The sequence below is a fragment of the Triplophysa rosa genome, linkage group LG4 (assembly GCF_024868665.1).
Source record: "Triplophysa rosa linkage group LG4, Trosa_1v2, whole genome shotgun sequence".
Classification (NCBI taxonomy): Eukaryota; Metazoa; Chordata; class Actinopteri; order Cypriniformes; family Nemacheilidae; genus Triplophysa; species Triplophysa rosa.
In genome coordinates this window covers 6,238,316-6,262,478 of record NC_079893.1, presented here as the reverse complement: position 1 = coordinate 6,262,478, position 24,163 = coordinate 6,238,316, and the positions used below count along the sequence as shown (strand labels likewise).

Here is a 24,163-nt window from a genome sequence, read left to right as displayed (position 1 = left end):
AAACATATGCCCTTTTTATAGTGGCTCATAAAACCTCCACACAAACTAATTTTGTCATCCCTGACAGTCATCCCTTCAAGACATGGAGCAGAAATGCCCCCATCTGAACAAACAAATCACTGCAGCCCAGAACCTGAAGAACAAAACCAATAACCCCGAAGCACGGGCGGCCATTACAGACCGGAGTAAGTCAGCTTTGCCAGTACTTATCCTGATTTATGGTCAGTAATACAACTGAGGTGATATCTCAACAGCGTTATAGCTTTATGAAGTGTCAATCATTGAAATAAAAAAGCAAACAATGCGCGTTTCCAAGTAGTCTCAAAGTCATTTATAATACACAATAATACAAGCACAACTGACAATAAACATGCTATTGAACAGAATGGTGAGTTTGGGGGTGAATGGAGATGACTGTTAAAAATGACTAAATTTATCACTTCAGATTCGATTTTGATACTTACGGCTTTCAATAGAACAACTTTTTGAACAAGCCATCTTTTGTTGTAAGTTGAAAAATTGCAGGCACACTGGGAAGACTCCCACACCAAACTGACGGACAGGGTCCTTCAACTTCAGAACATGCATCAAGACTCCAGCGATTGGCTGGAGGCCAGGAAAAGGGTGGAGCCTCTCATTAAGAAAGCCAATGACAAACTAGAGGGCTGGAAGACAGTGTCTCACAGCACTGATGATTTAAAAGGCCAAAATGCTGATGTCAAGGTGATGAAAAGTCAACCAATGTAATACTCATTTCAAGACCATGAGAGATTAATACTGTTTGCTTGAATTCATTGATATACAGTATATAAATAAAGGCCGATAATTAATTGTATGTTTTTATATTACAGCAACTTTCTAGGGATATACAGCAATGGCAAGCTCAGATGAATGTAACCAATGAGCTGGCAAACAAACTGCTCACTCTGTATGTAGACGATGACACCAGCAAAGTGAAACAAATGACCGAGAGCATGAATCTGGCATGGGCCAACATCAAAAAGCGGTGAGCTTGTTTTTAAACGTTCACTAAAACTTGACAGACTGTCCTATAAAATAAGTATTTGTTGAAAGACCTAAATAGACTGTATTTATGTAACTGTTATATTGGGTGATGCTACCAAACGCAAACAATCGCGTTCCACGCTCTTATTACTCGCGGAAAAAGTTCGTTGTTTTCGCGCGAGTGAAATGAAAAACATCACACAACAGGGAGTGTCTTCACGCGTCCGGACCCATCAAACAGTAGGTGTCAATGAGCTCTTCGCGCAAATTTCTCGCTCGAGTTGAAAATGTTCAACTTGCGTGGAAGACGCGATTGACGTGCGTTTGCTTAATCGCTTAAATTAAAAGCATTACACTAGGTTCACACCAAACACGAATTAAGCGTTTTGCGCAAGTAAATTACATACAAAGTACAGAGGCGAATCGGGCAGCGCGATTGGCGAGAATGCGCATCAATATCGTCTTCCGCGAAGGTTGAAAATATTTGTAATTTTGCGTCGCCCGATTCGCGTCATTCGCACCGCCTGCCGCAAGTTTGCGTCTATACGCGTCTTTGCAGGTAATTTACTCGCGTAAAACGTGTAATTCGCATTTGGTGTGAACCCATTGTAACAAACTTTTCCGAGTTTTCGCGAGTAATAAAGAGCATGGAACGCGATTGTTCGCGTTTGGTGTGAACCCAGCATTAGGGTTAGTGTCTGAAAATAAAGTCACAACAAAACCCCATATGAGGAAATTTTAAAGGTTTACATTTGATGTTACCAATTAAACCATCAATTAAGTTATTAAATATAACCATATTAACTGCCTATGTGAAGGTACAGACATGTAATAACTTTGTTCTTATGAAGAAGCGTCTCTTTGTTCTAACTGCAATGTCATTTTTCTTTTCAGTGTGGGGGATAAGGAGGCAGATTTGGAAGCCGGACTTCGACAACTGCAGCATTTCTATCTGGATCTGGAGAAATTCCTTAACTGGCTCACCGAGGCAGAAACTACAGCCAATGTTTTACAGGACGCCACGTTTAAGGAGGGACTTCTGGAAAATCCTGCCACGGTGCGACACTTACTGGAGCAATGGCAGGTGTGTGAGCGGTACAGTAGGCCTACGTTATGACATCCTAAAACAATCCAGTGCATCTAAAACCCCATTTTAAGAAAAGGCACTTTCCTCTAATTCCTCAAAGTACCTTCATCCATAATAATCTAGTATAGGTGTAAAAAAAATGGACAGATCCCTTAAAGACATTCTTTTGACTCTACTGTATAAAAAGATAAATGATGTATACTGTACATTTAATTCTACAATTAGTTGGCGCTTTGGGAGGACACTAACATTACCAACAATATTAGTGAGAAGAAAATATTGCTGAACTCCATTCCAATCATCATCTCTTGGGAAACACAAGCGTTAAACAGGTTAAAGTGCTATTGATTAGGACGGATGATGACACTGACGGGTCTATTATCTGGGTCGCCTGCTTCTTACTGGTATGGGAGTTATGTGTACTTGGCAATGGTGCAGAGATGCAGCTAAATATGAAGAGGCTGACAAAGATGTGGGCTATAAAGAGAAGCCTCTGTTCTTCTAGAAACCAGCACTGACCCAGTCTTCTCTAGCGATGCCCACTCTCGCCACAAACAACAGGACCAGTGTGCCTCTGCGACCGTGTAGACACATGGTGACAGAATACATTTTCTCGCTCTCGTCAGCACGATGTCCTTTTCTTCATCGCTCCCATTCTGCTTTATTTACATCCACTTGGTGGGAAATCGAGGGATCTTCGCTAAAGACATCGTTTGATGTCTCTCGATCACTGGAAATGTTACACAGGAAGACTTACCATATTAAGGTTTGAACTGCACTGTCAGCTTTGTGGTTTGTTTAACTTTGTTTGACAGCTGCTTTGGATGGATTTGTTTAGATTGTGTCAGGGCAATGAATGAAATTGTTGTACGTAATTACAAATGACAAAAATAATACAATCGTTTAATTTAGTAACAATTTAGGTTAGTTAAATTCACAGCAATTTTCACAGATACAGTAATTTGATATACAGTAATTTAATATAATTAACTTACATTTATACATATATACGTGTATAAATGTTTGAATAAAATACCACATAACAATACTTAAACAATAATTTAATTCTCATATAAATAGTTATTTAATATACAGCAATTTAATATAAAGTTATTTTCCCTTAAACCTATCAAATGAAATGATAAAAAACATACAAATTCAAATAATATATAAATAAATACATTTAAACACCATTGTGTACATTCTTCTAGTACTGGAAATAAAAGTATTGTAAATAATTAAATTGTAAAATAAAACAATAAAAACTTAAATAAATTTAAACAGCATTGTTTTCATTCTTTTAATACTATAAGAAAGTAAAATAAAACGTATAGTTATTTTATTATATTATTATATAATATTATATCATTTTTCCTGATTTCGTTTTGTAATCATATGCATTATTTCATAGACATTTATTAAATATATTAATAAAACCTTTAAATCACACGTTGTGTTTTTAAGAGAGATTTGCTATTTTAGGAGCTCTTTCTATTTTATTTGAGTTTTTCCACCATAAACTCTATGTAAATTTGGTCATTAAGGCTGCATGCTTAATTATAAGATAAACAGCAAAAGCTATTTTAGATGAAGTTCATGTTACACCCCAGGACCTGTCAACAATAGTCATTTATTTCAGTAATTCACAACTACCCATCTAAGTTACAACAAACATCAAGAAAATGAAAAGGAACCAGTTCTCAAATGTATCCTTAATCCTGGTGTCAGCCGTAACTTCATGTCTGGACGTCAGAATCTAAGATCTCTCTTAATCCTCACAGGATCTCCAAGCAGAGATTGATGGCCATGGGGAGATGTATCATTCATTAGATGAAAACGGACAGCGTATCGTGTCGTCTCTGGAGGGGACGGATAATGCAGTGGTGCTACAGAAACGTCTCGATGACATGGGACAGCGGTGGCACGAGCTGTGTAATAAAGTGATGAGTATAAGGTAAGGCCGATTAATCATCTAAATTTAACTTGGAGAAGTTCAAACTGAGCGGAAACGGGCTGTGAAAAATGCTTTGATCCCACAAGCTTGCGTAATAGTATTCGTAGACCATTGCATTTATTTTACTTTATATTAAAAATATAGGTCTGGTTATTTTTAGAGGTGCTTGCTAAGGCAAACATGACTATTACTATTGCTCATACTTGCAGGACGTATTAAACTTGGACGCGTAATTTGTTCCGCACCATGAGAACAGTAGCGCACCTATTACTTTTCTGTCACATTTTTTGCCTGATGGAAGATAAAATGTGATAAAGTGGCTACATCTAGTAACCAATATACTGTATAACAGAAACAACATCACACAACATATGTGTGTGTAGCTATACAGTATATAGGCCTGCATAGGTTCACAATCTGTATACATATTATAATGTATTTGATTTATATTTAATAATAAATTTGTATCACCAAATGTGTGACAACACGTGTTGTTTTACTAGAAAACGTTTTGTTTGACTACAACATAATCAGTAATCCTTTCACATGAGCCTGTGTCTGAATAATGGCATTTGAATGCTAATTCAGGTGTCAAATCTATAAAAGCACATGCACGTTTTAAGGATGAGCTGGTAAAACTCTTTATAATGCTCATTCATATTCACATAAAAGGTTTGAAGTTCAAATGACACTTTCATCTCTCAAAGACTCAATATTGTGTAGCGCTTTCTCTACATTGAACCGCAAAGTGACTGTGCCCTCTGGTGGTCTCTGTCGGTATAGCATTTCAAATAATGGGATCTCATATTTACATGGTTCATTCATGTTCCTCAGACCGTACCTGGACGCAGGTGTGGACCAGTGGAAACACATGCACATGTCTTTACAAGACCTGCTCAACTGGCTGCAGCTAAAGAGGGAGGAGCTAGAACAGCAGAAGCCAGTAGGGGGCGACGTGCCCACCGTGCACCAACAGCTCCTCACGCACAAGGTGAAGGCGTGAGAAATTGCACTCAGGATGATTTATGCATTCGGTATTCATCGTCGTCGGAGTCTGTTCTTGTTAAATATTTAAACGGATGGAGATGATATCTTGCGTAGGAGAGGTGCAAAATCCCATGTCTCCTTGCATGCTTGTGCGGACCAATTAACATCTGCTAATGGCCGTCAGCTGTAAGGGGTCCACTGTAAACAGAATGCGGTCGTAGAGGAATTTGTGTAATGAGTCACGCCGCTAGACTCCACACATGCGGTTAACTGCGAAGTATACCGTCATACGTGTAGGAGCTGCGAAGAAAGTCGCATCAGAAGTGTAATTGAAACAGTTGGATTTAAATAACAAACTGCTTAAAAACGTGTGCTGTTTTAGATGTCAGCGCAATGATTCGGACCACGGTTATGTGCATGCACCTCAGGGAGGCTTAAGCAGGTTCCAAAGGGGGCTCTTTAAACTATTTTAATTGTGGCTTGTTAAACCAACAAAGCATTCATTACAGCTTTAAAACGAAACATTAGAGTTGTCAGAAGATTAAAATGATCAAAAGCAATACCGTTTAATTAAGAGCTTAACACATGAGCTATTTTTAAAGGAAAGAAAACGAAATGAAATGTGCATTTTTGGTCAAATTGTAGATAGCACACACAAGCTATTTCTGTCCCGAACATTTTTTATTAAACTAATATCAAAATAAATGCATTTACAAAATAACGGATTCAGTATTTTTCAAACTGCTTTATATTGAGGGGAAGCCACTTGAAATGATGGTCATTTTTTATTCAATTTAATTCAATACAATATCACAATGTTCCACTGTTGCAAAGCAGATTTACAGAAAACACATTGTAGAACAGACAGTAGATATACGCTAATGGAAAAAATGAAAGAAAACAGGAAAATAATGAAAAATATAAAACATGTTGATATAATGTTGAAATATTTTAAAACGGACACACATTAAAGTGATAGTTCACCCAAAAATGAAAATTCTGTCATCATTTACTCACCCCTCTTATCTTTTTAAACCTTTATCACTTTCTTCCTTCCGCAGAACACAAAAGAAGAATGAAAGTTTTGATGAAAGTTGGTAACCGAGCAGCACTGGCCCCCATTCACTTCTATTGTATGGGCACAAAACCAATGCAAGTGAATGGGGGCCAGTTAACAACATTCTTCAAAATATCTTCTTTTGAGTTCTGCGGGAGAAAGAAAGTCATACAGGTTTGAAATGACGAGAGCGTGAGTAAATGATGACAGAATTTTTATATTGGGTGAACTATCACTTTAAGAATTGTTGATTTTTCGTTTTGAGTCTTGCTGATTGGACTGTGAGGGTACATCATTAAAAAAGGGCTGCAAACCACTTTTATAGCTGTGGAATATAAAAGCACAAAGAGAATTTGGGATTTTTTAAATGTGAAAATCAACTGAAAGTTTAAAAAGTGTGAGCTTACATATTATAATTTAGGAAATTCGCCATCATTGTGATGCTAAGTACTGTTGAAAACAACTCCTTGTGCTTAACAGGGCTTCAGACGAGAGCTGGGTGCCAAAGAACCTGTGATTAATGGAACGCTTGACAATGTGAAAACCTTTCTTTCTGAGATGCCTCGTGAGGGGATCAAACAGAGGCCTGGTCAAAAGGGTATGAAATCTTTAATCCATACACATACAGTACAATTCAACTTTGGTCCAGGAGGGCCACTGTCCTCCAGAATTTCGATCCAGCCTCCTGTACTTTTCAAGCATTCCTAATCATAGACTTATACTGTATAGTCGCTGCATGAATCGAATGTCAACGTTCCCGCCATATTAAGGAGATCAAGACTGCTCCATTAACATACTACCAGTAAATGGGGTAGTTGTGTTTTTTTCTAGTGAGAAAGCACAGTAACGTTTACATTTCAAACTCAATTTCAATGCTTGAAGCGTGACTGTTTTTACAATTCCTTATGGCAAATAATTTTCTGAAAATAAGAAAATACCTTAAAACTGAACTTAAAGAAAGTAAATTCTGCAGCGGAGTAGCCCACCAGGAGTGCAGTTCAATACAACGTGCTGAATACTATAGACCACAGATGTTATGACCTGTTCTTGACTTCTTGCCTTCTGCATAGATGTAAGCCCAGAGGAGAGAGTTCAAAACGTGAGCCGGATACTGCGTAAGGAGGTGGACGATGTAACTGTGCGATGGAAGAATCTGGGTCCAGCTGCCGTTGACTGGCAGCAACAGCTGGAGTTGGCCTTGGAGAGGCTGATGGAGCTCCGGGATGCCCAGGATCAGCTGGACTCAAAGCTTCGCCACGCTGAATCCGTGAAGGATTCTTGGAAGCCCGTTGGGGATGTGATCGTGGATGATCTTCAAAACCACATCGATAGAGTAAAGGTCTGCATCCTGTGTTCACTTACAGTACGAAAGAGCACAATGGCGTCACTGCATCAATATATCGAGCCAGTACATCTGTTTTTTCTTTAGGATTTGGGGTAAAATAGATAAAGGATTTTTGTGTTTTTCCAGGCATTCCAAGAGGAAATAGTTCCCATTCAAGATCATGTAAATCACGTCAACCAACTGGCCTCCACATTTAGACCTCCCGACATTCAGCTCTCTCCAGATAACCTGAGCAGAATCGATGACCTCAACATGAGATGGAGACTTCTTCAGGTATCCGCCCCTGCTCTCCACGTCTTGCATAAGTGTAATTACAATATCATTTAAAAATATCAAATGTTCAAGTCAGGTCTCGGATTAAGTTCCGGATTTCGTTTTTTGCAAACGGTGTAGAAAAATGTTCATGTCACCAAATGCAACAAGCATGCTAAGAGGAAAAATCCATCCTTTAAAAAATTCATGTTTTGACAAAAGACACAAAAAGGGTAATATTTAATAAAAACAACAAGGACACTAAAGACAGATGCAGTTTTTCAAACCTGAGAACATAGTTTAAAATATGTGTTATTAGGTTACTGGAATTGCTTTATTGTGTGTTTTTCATAACTATTGCTAACCCGTATTTTATTTTGTTCAATTCTCCACCATTTTATTTTTCAAAAATAAAAATGTAAGATCTCCATTGAAGAACATCTGACCCAGCTGACCACAGCCTACAGGGATTTAGGACCCCAGTCTCAAAATTTCTTACATGGTAAGCGAGTCTTTGTGGTTCTGATTTTATAATATACAACTGTGATGTCGCTCGTATAACAGTAGCATGTGCATGAAATAAACCGAAAAAATAGTGGTTATTTCAGTTATTTTGTCCATGAGTCAAAATAAGGACTTCCACTTTAAATATAATGTAGCATGACATAATGGACTTTGTGTAATGGAGTTGTTCAGTCATTTACATAAAATGTGTGTCATTGACTGTGTCTGAACAGAAAAAAAGGCTTTCAGAGAAAACTATGAGGTAACTCGAATGCGTTTCTATTTCTGTGAACAGCATCTGTTGGAAGTCCTCTGGAACGCTCTATTTCACCCAACAATGTCCCCTACTACATCAAGTAAGTCTTCTCCATCTCACGTCACATGTTAATGCCAGGTGCGGTCAAGGTACACGCTGAATTAAGAAATTTAATTCTGATGCCATGCAAGCTCCCCGAGTAACAAATCTATCAGAGATGACGGCACACTACCAAAGAAAAGTGATTTTCCGTGACCTTTTTCCGAACGGAGATCTCAACCTGTGAAATTTGTGCAGAATAATCTAAGATGATAAATCAGCCTCTGCCGACAAAGCGAGTTGTCAAAACACAGAGCAGTCTACATCAGATATGGTTTGAAAGTTCTGCACGTATACTGTAAATACATTACTGCAAAGGTCCTCTGCTAGTGAGTCGCAAACTAAAAGCACGTCTTTTGCTGGTTTGTTCTGACAGGCTTATTGACAGCAGGGAAAGCAATAGTAAATGTAAATAATAAAATAATAAATTGGCTTATCAACTTTAAAAGGATGGAGAGAACGCTTGTCATGTCTTCTATTGCCAAATGTTGTGTCCCCCGAGAAAGCTGATATAATTTTTTAATGCAAATTCACGTCATTTTGTAGAAGCTATATAGACTGTTTCAAAGCAACGACGTAAACAAACGTTACTGCGCATGCGCACGTTCGTGGACTGCCCTTAAATTCCGGGACACACATTCGCAAACAATAGAGTGCCTGTAGATTATTTCTGATAACAACCAAAAGAAACCGAGAAGAACCGCTACTTGGCTAAAATTGCCTCTGCAATATTTTAAATTTAGACTGCGATACCAAGCTCAACAGCTAGATGTCAATATACCATAGGGTTGCTTTAAATGCAACAAAACTACAGGACCCATTAAACTGTTTATTTAATAAAATGAACATACCACAAAATTAAACAAATAGTTTATTTAATCAAATTATTATACGTTAAAATAACAATTTCAAATGAATACCAACATAAATGAAATAAAATAGAAATATTGTGCAATTCAACTGTGCTGCAATTGTGGGATTATAAAACCTGGTCCTATTAGGCGAATCTTTATATAAGTTATATTATTAGTCACTAGCCAGAACGATAAACAAACACAGACCGGAACTGTTAACTGCAGTCCAGGCGCGCGCGTCTGATGAAACGGTCTATAACCCGATAAAAATACTGACATAAAACAAGGTGAGTCAGAGTTTAGCTATTATGATCATGTGATGTTGCTTTTGAGTAAACCATTTCTAACGATCTAATGATCTGCATGTGATCAACAGTTAATGATCAACAGTTTAATGAACAATGGAAAGTATGTAAATAAACCAACGTGGAACCAATGAGCGTCCCAAAATCCCTTTTTGTGAGTAGAACTACTAAACAGATTCAGAGTCGGTAATTACTACTACTTGTACTAATTGGAAAACATCACATTGGAATTAGCAATTTGGGCTGTTTCTAAGAAGTTACGTGCTTTTAGTTTTACAAGATGGCAAGATGTGTGCAAAAGTGAGAGAGAGAGAGAGAGAGAGAGAGAACCTGTATGTGATTACCTGCATCTAACGTGATATTAAAAGAACAGATCATTTATAGATAACAGAAAGCATCCCAATGCTGTTATGGTCCTAATGTATTCTGGTCCCAGCATTCCTGAAATACCTTGTCCAGTCAGATTTGAGGACTGGAACAAACTGTACTACCTTTCAGCCGGGATTTAAGGACTGGAACTAAGCATTGTATAAGTAGTAAAAACATTACTGTATGATTTACGATCTTCATCTCTTAAAAACGCTTAAAATGGAGATGTTAAATAAATGTGACATAGCTACGGCTTTAAAATAATGCCAGTTGTGTAGTTCCTATTAAGTAACATTTAAAGTATAATTTATATTCACTGTAAGTCACTTTGGATAAAACTCATCTACCAAATGCATAACTGTAAATGTTAATGTTAGCAATTAACGTTTTTATAAACGTACCCAATAATGATTCTTACCCATAAACTCAATTGCATTCAAAACTGTAACAAACTGACCGAATTATTGCATGTGATGTTAATCACATTTTATTTCAAATAAAGGCAACACGAATGCCTCGTAAAATGGGCGAACTGTACTTTGGCTCCAGCTTTTGTGTGTGGATAAATAGCCCAAGTATCCCACCCTACCTCTAATAGCCCTCCCCATTAAGACAGTAAAAACTGATCCTTTTCAAACCAGTGGCTGTGTTCCGAAACCTAGTGTCCTTTCTACCTAGGCAGCATTACAGGTGAGTTTAAAGATGTGATTCCCATATTTTGAGGGGGCATTACCAAGGTTATTTTAGTTTTACTAAAATGAAAACTTGAAAGCATTTCTGTTTATTGAAATCAAATAAAATATGGGCCCAATAAATGAAACGAAAAATGTAAATGTTGCCTCAGAAATAAACTAAAATAAGTTTAAAGCAATACAATTATAACAGTGAACAAAACAATTAAATACAAATTAATTAATCTTATAAAATAATAAATAATAAAATGATGAAAGCATATAACAAAGTTGCTAAATATTTAACTAAAATTAACTTAAAACTAAAAATCTAAAAATAAAAGCTAATTTAAAAACATGAATAAAAACTAAATCAAAACTATAATATGGGCATAATACAATTTGGAAGAACTTGCAAAAACTGTGTTGTAAAAATTTTATATTTTTAGCATTTTAGGTTATTCAGATTTTCTCATCATGCCATACTTTTAATTAAAGCATGCACCTGTGTTCAAAAGTTCAATGACCATTTTTGACCCTTAAAAGCTGTGTTTGGTATTTCGATTTAACCGATTTGGGGAATTGTGAGCATGTCTGATTTTTTTATTGAATAATTTTGTGCATCCTAGAATCTTCCAAACATTTTATTCGAGTATTTTTGGCATATATGGGCGCATCGAAGGTTCGATTCCAGTAATTAATACAACCGCAAGCATTCAAAACTGAGACGGGACGCTTATTGTTGGATTGAAACGATTTCGGGAATTATGAGCGCGGTTTATTATGCGTTTTGGTCACCACACAAGCTTTTAAATCCAAACTCGAATGCGCCCCCGACGCCTAAACAAGCAGTCTACATAGGCAGCTCGCGACGTGTTTGAGACACAGCCTGTAAATGAGTGAGCGAGAGTGGAGCGAGGGGGAAGGGAGCAGGAGGAAAAGCTCCGCCTCGTCTGAGCCGCTCTGGCTGAGGGAGATCGCTGGGAAGTCGGATGCTTTTTCGCTCGTAGAGAGGGAGCACCGCGGAGGTGATTCGCCCAAAACAACATCGATCCACCGGGATTTTAAGTCAAACACATTGGATACGGCGCTCGTCGAGAATCGACATGAGGGAGAACTTGCGAAAGTAAGTGCAATGCCAACGCGAATAAATGTCGAGCGGAGGACGCCGGAGGAGTTCAGCGATCCTCCATATGCCGTATAGGCGCTGTTTCTTTCCTTTTCTTGTTGTCATTAGAGCCTAAGCAGGTGCTTGTTCATACATATCCCGGGAGCAGACGCGTCCTCGTATTTCTACGTCTTGGCGACGTGCATTGTTTGTTTTTCCATCACCAAACATCCGAACGCACCCGCGTGCCATTCTCGCCTAACGTAATGTTTGTGGGCTTACATGGGATGCATATTTATAACGAGGGTTGGCCTTTAAATCTTCATATCCGCGCGTTCCCATAAGTTAGCATTGAAGTGCACATTCATAATAGCTCGAAAGCCACACAGAAGATCACTGTTTTGGTTCAAACAACATGCTTACCACTGCGTTTTCATTCAGACCCACATAGTAGCGGTGTTTGCATGAATGCATGCGTGTGTGGGTACCCGGTGCGGTCGGATGCATGCATGCACGTAGGTGGGTATTCCTGCTTCGCGTTCAAACCCACACTATTGCTGTACGTCCGCTCGTGGCAGTGCCTTGAGATGTGCAGGTATGGAGATCTCGGTAGGAAATTTGGCATCAGGCCACTGGCATGCTTCACCGACTCTACCTCAATCTAGGGGGCGCTGGCAAAGACCGACCCCAAAATGCTGCCTGGGAAGAAACGGCTCTGTTTTGGAACAGCCACCCCGTGTCTCAAACCCTAGTGAGCTGCCTGTGATGCCCAAGAATGCTGCCTAGGTAGGCAGATCTCAGCCTGTGTGCCCAGCTCAGGAATTTTAAAGGGCCGTGCTAAATTATGTGCTTACTCGTCCTTTTCAAATACAATCTGCATTGAGCACTGGACTGAAGCATAGGTTTGTTATGCATTGGAATGCATTCAGAAATGCCATGCACGAGTTTAGTCCGAGGTGGCATTCAGACTTTAAGAAGCTTGCTGCAGTTCACAAACAAATATAACACATCGAAGTGTTTTATGCCAAAAAATATAATATCATTGCCAGTATGTGAATATCCACTATGTATTGGGTGTGCATCAATGCTTTAGGTAATGATTTTATAGTTCCTGATTGGCTGATTAATAAAAAAGTGCATTGGCAGTATCATGGTACTGTGATGGTGTCAGAGGGTAATACCATTGTACTGAATCACCAACATGCGATATAATATAAAGCAGTGATATTAGCAGTGTGATATATTATGAAAGGGATAATCTACAGACAGCCGGTTGTTATCGCAGAAATAAGACCCGACAGTGTGATCACACCGAAGGGCTTATTTCACGATAACAGCCGGCTGCTTGTACATTTTCCCGCTTGTTGCATTGCTTCTTGACGCATGAGAAAAAACTGGACATGAAATGTGATTTTGAAATATTCCCTAAGGCTGAAACAAAAGGCAAAAAGTGGACAACTGCTTTTATTTGAAAACATTGACTGCAGAAAACAAGGAAACAATTAGTTCTCTTTATTTCCCCTGAAAATCATGTACCATGCCTACTTTTCACTAGTTAACGATTCTTTACTTTCAAACATTTCTGGTATATTTTTTATTTAATAAACAAATTATAGATGTTCTTCCAGAGCAACCAAGAAAAATGTTCTTAATAGCCACATGTTTAACAGGTCTCAAGACAGAAGCATTCCAGACAGTAGTCAGATTCAAACAATATGCTTTTGTTCCTATAATTTACACATTCATAAATACTGTGTCAACATACTTGTACCTACATCAACAATGTTTTGCTAATAACAGAAAGTGAATGATCATGACCAGGGGTATTCCTGGCTCAAAATGAGGCGGAGGTCGTTCCATCCTGATCTTGTACACACACACACACACACGTAGGCCTACCGTACCTTTAAGTGGCTTAACCAAAGTGACTTTGACATATTAAAAGTTCGAATAAAACTAGATGAAAATTACAATTATTAAGTTATATAAAACATTATTTTTATTCAACCAAACAGAAATGGTTTTTTTAATCAAATAAAGTTTTTTTTATCATTTTCAACTAACTTTTCAGCCCACTATAGCTACCGAATTAACCAGTCTTACTAAATGACTAAAATGAGCAAAACTCATTTGCATTCTCTGTGGTTCACTTTAAATGATTCAATGATCTCTTATATTCGCTAGTGACTGAAAAGTTCAATAGTTTAAATGAATCGGTTCGTGCGAGTCGTTCTGAACGCAATGTGCGTTCATACTGGCGAACTCACTGTGTACAGTATACGCTGATTAAACGAACCAACTGCACAGCTAAAGACATTACAATGATGCGTGCGTCATGTTAACTTAAGAAATTTCAAGAAATTAAATGTACTTGGATGCAAAACAATCAGCCGCGAAACACAACTAGCTCTTGTTCTGCAACTCTTTTTAGCGCCTCAGTGTGCTGATAACGAAACAGCGCCACTACTGTGGCGTAATGTCGCAACTTCAGTTACAAATGACAGTCTGTTAAATGCACGAAGCATTTCTTGTGAAGACATAGTTTTGGCGAGAGTCTGAGGCGGCACGACATTTGACGGAGGCGGCCGCCACCAATTTCTCTGTGCAGGAAAAACCCTGATGACAGAAAGACAGTTGCTGTACTGCGTTTTAACTGAAAATGACCAATTATCGGACGATACCGATATGGCCGATAATTTATCGTGCATCCCTAATTTAATTTGTCAAAAAAACATTCAAAATGATTTGCTGCATCCGGGTTACCGTTTGCAATTAGTTTTGAGAGGTTGTTATCTGGGAATAACGAACCTGCAAATGTCACGACAGTCCAATCAGAATCAAGCATTCCAATGAGCCGTGTAATAATAATATGTCTTAAAATCATGGTAGGCTGGTACAGCAAGTGTCCAAAAACATGATATCCTGTCCAGGATTACCGTGGTACTTTCTGTTTGTGGTCCTGGTGTGGTTCAGTTTTACATTTAGAGTTACTCTGATTTCTGCAAGCCGTCGTATACTCCTATACTTTGACTTTGTATAGCTTTGTTCTTTTCTAAAAAACTGTGTTTAAAAGTTACTTTCAACTAGTTCTTGTGTATGGCTGAAAATCCTTGTCCGAGCGTGTTTTATGTACGGGACTTACATAAAACACGCTCGGACGGGTCCTGATCACACTGTCTGGGCTTATTTCGCGATAACAGCCTGCTGCTTGTACATTATCCCGCTTAATACACGGCTACTTGCCACATGAGAAAAAAACTGGACGTAAAATGTGAATTTGAAATATTTTATTAGCTCATTTTTACCGATTGCAGACCTTCCGCAAGGAAAAGCCGTTTAGTTTCGGTTTTAAAGTAAGAAACGACGTTCAAATGTCACGAACAGGCAAATTGTTTTAATCATTTGTAAATATAATGTCATATATGTTATTAAAAAACATATTTATAATTCATTTTTGTGTAATATTAAACTGCCCCTCTCAAAATGATGTGCAAATAACAACCCTTGGAATGTCGCGACTGGCCAATCAGAATCAAGCATTCAAATGAGCCGTGTAATAATCCCCGCTAAAACACTGTAGGTATAATTGATAGTTTTTGAAGTTTCTCGAGCTCATTAGAATTCTGCAGAGCCACTCGGCTGGCTTAAGCCCCCAAATCACAAAAACATCCTGGCCCATAGCAACTCTCAGAAAAAAAGACTCGCTGGTGCAAATTGCATTTCCATTAATGGACTCATTTAGGGTCTCTTTTAACAAAACAAGTGCTTTTGTGAACGTAGAAATTCCAACGTATGAGCTTCAAATGAAATGGAGATCCACCAAGGACTTAAATATTCAACACTGCTCGTGTAGTCAGATGAGTTGCAAGGTGAGCTTTTGATGTTTGGGAACTAGAAATTAGGTGGGGATTTAATGAGGTTCTTTCAAGAACATACCCAGAATTCTTTGGGTATTATTATACAGTTTTACCACATTACCATCCCAAGCATATTTTCTCAAGAGATTCCAAAGTTATATGTTGATGAAATAATTAAATGTTACATAATCATATGGGTGAGTTTTATTGATTTGAAAAAAGTTAGAAAAAAACATTTTGGAATATTGATTGTTGTAATATTAAAATAATTGACACATCTTGTTAGAAGTTACAAATTATCATACACCGAAAACCTAAACTACAGTTAATATGATGTTGGCTGTTGTCTTGAGATTCATTTCTTTGATGTAAACTGACTTCAAGGTCTAACAACCCTGCATACATGTATATGTATCTGTTTTGGATCATGAAATAGATGGTTACACTAAATATGCAATATTTACTAAACGTGCACATCTATTTGTTGCGTAGCCTTTTGAGGTTTGTTAGATTTGTTCAAACTTGTGTTTATTTTTTATTTCACGTTTTCTTTTACAGTCACCAGACCCAAACAACATGTTGGGACCACCCAAAGATGGCAGAGCTCTACCTGTCTTTAGGTAATTATCATCGAAAGTGTTTTCTTAACAAATAGTTACTTTACACAAATTTCGCATCTTCATATACTGTGAAGTGAATTTGCCTTCAAGTGAAATGTCTGATTGTTAGATCAAACATTTTGATCAGTGCAGAATTGAATAGCTAATCGGAGGCTTGATGTTTCATCATATTCCAACAAATGAAATCAAAATGAGAACAAATTGAAAACGATCTGATGTGGAGATGAGAGGTTTCACTGGCAGCAATGAAACGTTGCGGGATTCATTTGCCGAAATGAACATTTGTTTTCTCTCGGTGAACAGCGGATCTTAACAACGTGCGGTTCTCGGCATATAGGACAGCGATGAAGCTCAGACGGATGCAGAAGGCTCTCTGCTGTAAGTCAATGTATATAGCTCACACAACACTGTTACTTCTAGTGTTAAACAAACCCTTGCTCACTTGTGTTTGTATGGGTAGTTGAAGAGATTGCGCTAACAGAACAGTTTGTTAGGTCGTGGTGCACATGCATTTAATGTATTCTCAGAATGATGTTTAACTAAGCATTTCTTATTCATCTAACAACTACCTAGAACACCATAGCTAGGTCTGGGTATTAATTCTGATGTTCAGATTCACAAGCTCTCGAGGATAGAAATTGCGTTACTCTCAGACCCATGGCGCATACAAATAACACTACACAGAATAAAAATATATATAAAAAATACAGATAATATATGTGTAAAATACAACTTTTACAAGCAGGGATATTTTAAAAAAAGAAAAAGAAGATAGGTAATGGCAGATAGAGTGCAAACCAGTGAGATATACAACAGTGCAGATGTGTGGTAGTGCAAAAATCTTATTAATCTGTATATTAAACTTAAAACACACTTAAGTATATTGAAACAGAACAGTCGCATACCTTGATCAAACAGGATCAGGTTATTTTACATGTAAGATACAGTATAACAAACTCAATTTCACAAAATTAGCTGGAAGGAGAGGCTGCAATCATATAAACCGCTGCCTATTATGTGAAGGTGATGTTAAATTCGACGACACACCCGTATCCGCCATGTTAATTAAGCAATGAATGAACGATATGCTCCCTGTTGTAACATCCACAGTTGTAAAAGGAAAAGTGACATCTAGTGGATAGTAGTAGCAATAACATTCACGTTAATGAATGTTCAGTGCTTGCGGAAATATGAAAGAAAAAAAATAGATTCACAGCTTTTGAGAAAAAAAAACAACCCTGATTAATCGACCATAGCAATAGCAAAGCAATGGGCTATAAACCACCCAGAACACCTTGATAACTAGTGTGCTGATGCTCTAAAAGAAATGAACCTTAACAACCTTCAAGCAACATTATAGCAAACTTCTAGCAATGTGCTAAAAACCATTCTAAAGCAACCACATAGCAACACCCTGGCAACTACCTTGATCAGATTAGTAACATAGATAATTAGTCTAGCAATGCACTGAAACAGCGTACCATCTAGCAAGGCCATAGAAACCCCATAGCATTGTGCTAAAATGACTCGGAACATCTTAGTGACTACATAGCAACACTCCAGATCACATTAGTAACCTTGATAACTAGTCTAGTGATTATCTGAAACACTGCTCCTTGGCAACAACATATAGCAACGTGCTAAAAACACTCAGAACACCTTAGCAACCCCCTGGCAACCAAACAGATCACATTAGTAACCTAGCTAACCAGTTTAGTTATGCTCATATGAAACACATCTTGACATCTAGCAACACCTTAACAACCATATGGCAATGGGTTTAGAAACCACATAGCGACACCCTGGCAACCACCCAGACCACAGTAGTAACCTCAAAGAGATATTTCAAAACACTACTAGTAACCTTGCTTGTTTTATTACACACAGTGGATCTGCTGGGCATGCCCGCTGCCTGCGAGGCATTTGAGCAGCACAACCTGAAACAGAATGAGCAATTCATGGACATCATGCAGGTGATCAACTGTCTGACCACCATCTATGATAGTCTGGAGCAACAGCACAGCAGTCTGGTCAACGTGCCCCTCTGCGTGGACATGTGTCTCAACTGGCTGCTCAACGTCTATGATACGTACGTTCAACCTTTTTTAAGGCTCGCTTGTTTGGAAAGTTATAAATGAAAACATTTATGAATCAGAGGAAGAATAAGTGAGTTGGAATCGGATCAAAATCAGTTACATGGCTGTTCAAATGTTTATAGTCATTTACAATTTTTGTAGATTGTAGATTAATAATGAACTCTATCAAACTAGTGTTATATTTTACCATCTCCAATGAAGTCACCATTTGCCTAGAATTAGCAAAAATCAACCACAATATCATTGGAGTTCCGTCTTAATCTGGACTCTTATTGGCTACTTTTTCTTCATTATTCGGTACAAGGTATCCATTTCTATTTGTTCAGACAATTATTTTTTTTAGTAACCCCAAACTTTTGAACAATAGTGTAGAATCATTAAACTGATAGTTCGGCCAAAAATTTAAATTCTGTAATTTACTCACCCTCTTGTCATTTCAAACCTGTATGACTTTCTTTCTTCTGCAGAACACAAAAGAAGATATTTTGAATAATGTTGTTAACTGGCCCCCATTCACTTGCATTGGTTTTGTGTCCACACTATAGAAGTGAACGGGGGCCAGTGCTGTTCGGTTGCCAACATTCTTCAAAATAACTTCTTTTGTGTTCTGCGGAAGAAAGTCATAAAGGTTTGAAATGACAAGAGGATGAAGAAATGACGACAGAATTTTCATTTTTGGGTGAACTATCACTTTAAGTAGTAATCCGGTTTGAATCAGTAAGTTGAAATCAAATAGAATCACTGGGCCTCATTTATGAAACGAGCGTACGACCAAAAACTGGGCGTATGGTCGTTTCCACGCAAAACTTGGCATTTATCAAAATGGACGTGAGCGGTTGCAACGATCAAATCTCACGACAGGTCTCAGCTTGTGTACACAAGTTTTAAGATCACTTTAATAAGGAATAATGACAAATAGAAAGATAGATTACGTTTTTTTCGTTTAGTAAGACAATGTAAAAATAGATTCCAATACGATTTCTTATTTTCATTACGTTAATAAAGTATTTTCTTTTCCTAGGCTAATTACAGTATATGATTATTTAAATGCTTGAAATTACAAGGTTAACGGGTGCTTTTGTGTACCAAACTTTAATGAAATTTTAGGCTACTTCTTAAATAATTTACGACAATTAAAATGCACAATTAAAAGTAAAACATTTTAAAAACTACAATAGGCCAATATATTTATATGCAATGGGTTAGTTTATCTATTTGCAAGAGGATAGCTTCTTTGTTTGACAAATATGCAGTCTAATAAAAACTTAATTTAATGATTTTTTTATTTGTGTGATGTTCGCTTGGGGGTGGAAGACACGCACTGGGTCAAAGCTCGAGATTGCCTGGCTTTGTGTGGCAGGCTCCAGGCCGGTTTGTGGGGGCAGAAGACCGCTGTTTTGGTTCTTGCCTTTGATAAATCTGAAAGAGAAAAAAAATTAAGTAAACATAGAACAACGTGTGCTTCATTTAAGCAGCCTGAAATGTAAGATTTGCAGCATTAGATCCCGTTTATAAACATGCATCTGTCTCCTCCGCCACAGAACATTTTCTCTTCACCTAAATGAAATTTTTTTTAATAAAAAACACTTATACATTTAATACACATTTGATTGCGCCGCAAAAATGAGCAGTAGGACTTAATTTACACCTACATCAAACACAGTTCTTTAAGACTGAAGTGAGATTAATTTTGTTTAAATTTAAATGCATTTTACAACCAAAGTAATTTAAAGCAACAACAATACTTTCAGTGTAAAAATAATAGTGAATCAATAATAATGAATTATTTGCGGTCATTTTTACAAAACATAAATATCCAGTAAATATCCAATAAAAAATACAAACCTCAGCTGGAGTTCGGTTCGCTGTTTCCCGCAGCAGTGATCTCTTTAAAAACTGTTTTTCACTTCTTCTGATTTCGCTTTTCAAGGTTAAAGTTTACATGTCTAAATCGTAAAAATTCCTCTTTTTGGCCAGATTACGTTTCTCCATGTCGCAAAATCTAGGGGCGAGGAGTGTACACCCTGAATTTATTGGGGCGTGATATGTAAATTAAGATCGATTTCAGCCACCGCATTTATCAAGGTACAATCATTCGTACGATGAGATTGCCGGCATACGAATGTTTGATGAATCACACGTGAACCCTGTCGTAAGATGATTTCTGCGCACGGATCTGCGCTCGTTTCTACGTTAGATTGATAGATGAGGCCCATTAACTGTAAATCAGATTTGAATCATTGAGTTGGAATCCGATTTGAATCAGTGGGTTTGGAATCAGATAGAATCAGTGAGTATAAATCAGATTTGAATTATTGAGTTAACATCGGATTAGATTCCGTTCCTACATCCAAATGTGCCTGTGGACTATGCCCTAAAAGTATGTACTATTTTGTTGGATCTGCACCTTGTATTTTTTCAGTAGAAGTAGTAGACCATTATGATAAGTAAATGAATTTCAAATACTATTTAGGACTGATAATATGTGAATTGGGATGCAGGAAGTGTATCAGATTAGAATCAGCGAGTTGCTTCTCAGCAAGTTTTGTTTTGTGGTCACTTGGAGCTATAAATCACTCAGTATTTGTACACAGAAGTGGTAGATTCCACAGAAGACGCTTTCCTCTCCCCCAAAGTAAACCGAGAGTAGAACGTTAGAGGTCTTTGCATTCTGTGAAGACAATCTTTGTTTCTATAGCGTAAACAATACATTTCCCAAGCCTGTTTTCCGGATGTTGCATCTGTGTTTTGTTCTGGATCTCGTCTCTTTATCTAGCCAAAAGATAAAAAGAGCATTTGATGGTCTCGCTTTAGTCATTTGTCACCTTGATATTTATTTTTTATCCCACAGAGGACGAGCCGGAAAGATTCGCACCCTATCCTTCAAAACTGGAATGATCTGTCTGTGCAAAGCTCACCTTGAGGATAAGTACAGATGTAAGTTCCTCTGTTTATCTTACGTGCTTTTTTTTGTCTGTAAAAGAAAAGTCAAGTCATAATAAAAGCGAAGATATTCGCTCGGTTTATCGCAACATTGCATTCCCGAGCTGTTTTGACAGCCTCTATTTCTCACAGGGTGAGGTGCAAAGTGTTATGTTGGGTTTTTTTGTACAGTTAGTTTTTTCGGCCCATTATTTTGAATTGATTTTTACTGTTGTACTCCAGGTCTGTTTATTGCTCTCCGCGGTGTCTGTGCTTGTCGTTTGTTTACACTGCTTACCCATAACAGCACTGTAAACACTGTTGTAAAGTTTTGTGGTTTGCTCATTTGAAGCGTGTGGCGCAGTATAATGTCACAGCTGTTTAGAAATGCTTTAAAAGTGTGTAGGTGACGATTTAGTTTCTTTTTGTAACTAGCGGGGCTTGCAAATGTAAACATCCCTGTTTTACTTTTTTAAAAAAACTAATTTTATGTATAAATTAAGTTTAGATTAATAACACACTGTAGATGCCCACTGGCGATCTGACGACTGAAATCGCAATTGATCTTGAAGGCGTCCTCAATCCACTTTTCAACGGAATCGCGGGGATCATGATCTAAAACAAGAGGTGTGTTCGACATCATTTAGCGCTGCACAGACCCATTGACGTATGACATTGAAGCACTACGAGAGCAGAGAGCTAGTGTTGTTTTTGGCGGCCCGTTTTAATTTTAGTTTTAGTCTAATCTTTGTGTCAAACTGTCATTTTAGTTTTTATTAGTTTTAGTCACGTTCATACTCTTTTTAGTCTAGTCAAGTTTCAGTCGACTAAAAGTCTGAGCATTTTAGTCTTATTTTAGTCAGAATTATCCATGACTATTTTCGTCTAGTTTTAGTCGACGAAAACTGTATTTTAGTCTCTTTTTAGTAATGCAATTCTATGTAACCCAGTCAGTATAAGTACCTAGTAGTATAGACGAAACCAAAATTTTATTTTAGCCAAACCCATTTCAAACAAGGTTATCTTATTCCAGACACGAAAGATGTCTGATTTGAATTTAAGGCCATCGGTAGGGGTGGGAATCTCTAGGCACGTCACGATGAGATTCGATTACAATTCAAATGTGATGATAAAACAATTCTCAATGCATCTTTTTCCTATACAAATTTTCTTTTTCTCACTGTGTGACTATTAAAATCAAAGTATTTGTCATAACCCAGACCGATTTTACTTCCAATATCCTTTATTAATAAAACAAATAGAAGTGATTTGGCAAGTCAACTGGAAGGTTACATTTGCCAGCATTGCAAAGAACCAACAGGAAAAGAGTGACTGCCCTTTGTGCCCTGTAGTAGCATACAGAATGCAGTAAATTAATGCAGACTTTTTTTGCACATAGCACTGGAGCTAGAGAGGTTTAAAGTTATTATAGTTCACTAAAGTATTTTTTGTCTGCATGTTCAATTTAACAGGACTTTTATTTTGAAAGGTCTTTGGTTAGACGCTTGAGTTTTTGTGTTTGCCAATAGCTTCACTCAAACAGTAAACGCTCGTAAAATAAACTCTCAGAGCAACTCTGGAGATGAAGTTCTTGTGTTCATATCCTCATACAGTGCAGACGCAGATAAATCCTCGACCATCACTCGTGTTGTATGTTAAACTGTGAACATAATTCATTCAGACACACAGAACAGCCAGATGACATTTAAATAACAGGATTCCGCATCAGACGAAATAAAGTTATAACATTTCGTCTCGTCTCGTTTTGGTCAACGAAAATGAAGAGACATTTTAGCATAGTTTTTATTTTGTAAACCACATTTAGTCTCGTTTTTATTCGTCAACAATATTGCATTATACATTTAATTATAGTCATCGTCACATGACCAGCATTTACGTTGCGTCTCGTCTCGTTTTCGTCACGTGATAAAGGTTCGTTGACGACCATATTTCGTCATAATTTTAGTTGGCGAAAGCAACACTACAGAGAGCTCTGTATGCTTTCGAATTACTGTACGTTCACACCGCAGCCGTCAAGAGCGTCAAAAATCTGTAGAAAAATTCGTGGACTCACTGGCGCTGACGTAGACCAAAGTAAACACATGAACATCATGTACAGAGAGTTGATTTCAGGTGCATTTAACTGTTTTCAGTGTTTGAGAAAAACTATCGTCACTGAACTACACACACTGAAACTCAAGCGTCTATTGTGGGAGCGTCTTCAAGACGACCCGTCAAAATAGAACACAGGTCAATCTAAATGCTAGAATGAAAAGATACTGTAGTGTTCTACAGTAGGCTATTTGACATAGCAAATTGTGGTATTCTTGTTGTAAATTGATAATCTAGTATACTTTACAATAGTAAGGTTCAAAAACACAATATTATCTAGGAATTTTACTGCAGTTTACTATAGGCCTAGTAAATACTATAGTATAGGCTACTACAGTACTTTTATGTGGACAAATATATTACTAATGTATAGTAACCAACACGGACCAATAAAAATGGGTAAAGTAAAAATGATATGGCCCTAATTGATCCATTTGTATATAACATTAATGTCCTTTGTTGTTAACCAGTCTATTTATACGATGATCTGCATTTGTGTTTTTTAAAGATGATAACAGACGTTTTATACTTGTGCTACCTGTACAACTGTTTGGCCTGTGGTATACAACTTTAAACCTCTGTCGCACCATGTGCAAAAAGTTCATATTTTCAATTCGGATCATGGATCGAGATCCTTTGATATGCTTTTTTGGGAAGATCGCCCAGCCCTAACACAGTGTAACTCATTTTTGTTTCGCCCGAC

The 24,163-nt window shown here is 37.5% G+C and overlaps 1 protein-coding gene across 3 annotated transcripts in view; it reads left to right on the top strand.

Moving 5' to 3' along the window:
• dmd (dystrophin) overlaps positions 1–24,163 on the top strand; it is a 92,760-nt gene that overhangs the window by 49,549 nt on the left and 19,048 nt on the right. For all 3 annotated transcript variants that reach the window (XM_057331065.1, XM_057331063.1, XM_057331064.1), the window contains exons 52-66: positions 68–185; positions 512–723; positions 852–1,006; positions 1,900–2,089; positions 3,874–4,046; positions 4,881–5,037; positions 6,571–6,688; positions 7,161–7,429; positions 7,562–7,708; positions 8,111–8,189; positions 8,487–8,547; positions 16,269–16,330; positions 16,634–16,708; positions 18,218–18,419; positions 21,278–21,363. In XM_057331065.1, the coding sequence (XP_057187048.1) occupies positions 68–185; positions 512–723; positions 852–1,006; positions 1,900–2,089; positions 3,874–4,046; positions 4,881–5,037; positions 6,571–6,688; positions 7,161–7,429; positions 7,562–7,708; positions 8,111–8,189; positions 8,487–8,547; positions 16,269–16,330; positions 16,634–16,708; positions 18,218–18,419; positions 21,278–21,363 (2,104 nt within the window). The remainder of the gene's footprint in view (positions 1–67; positions 186–511; positions 724–851; positions 1,007–1,899; positions 2,090–3,873; positions 4,047–4,880; positions 5,038–6,570; positions 6,689–7,160; positions 7,430–7,561; positions 7,709–8,110; positions 8,190–8,486; positions 8,548–16,268; positions 16,331–16,633; positions 16,709–18,217; positions 18,420–21,277; positions 21,364–24,163) is intronic.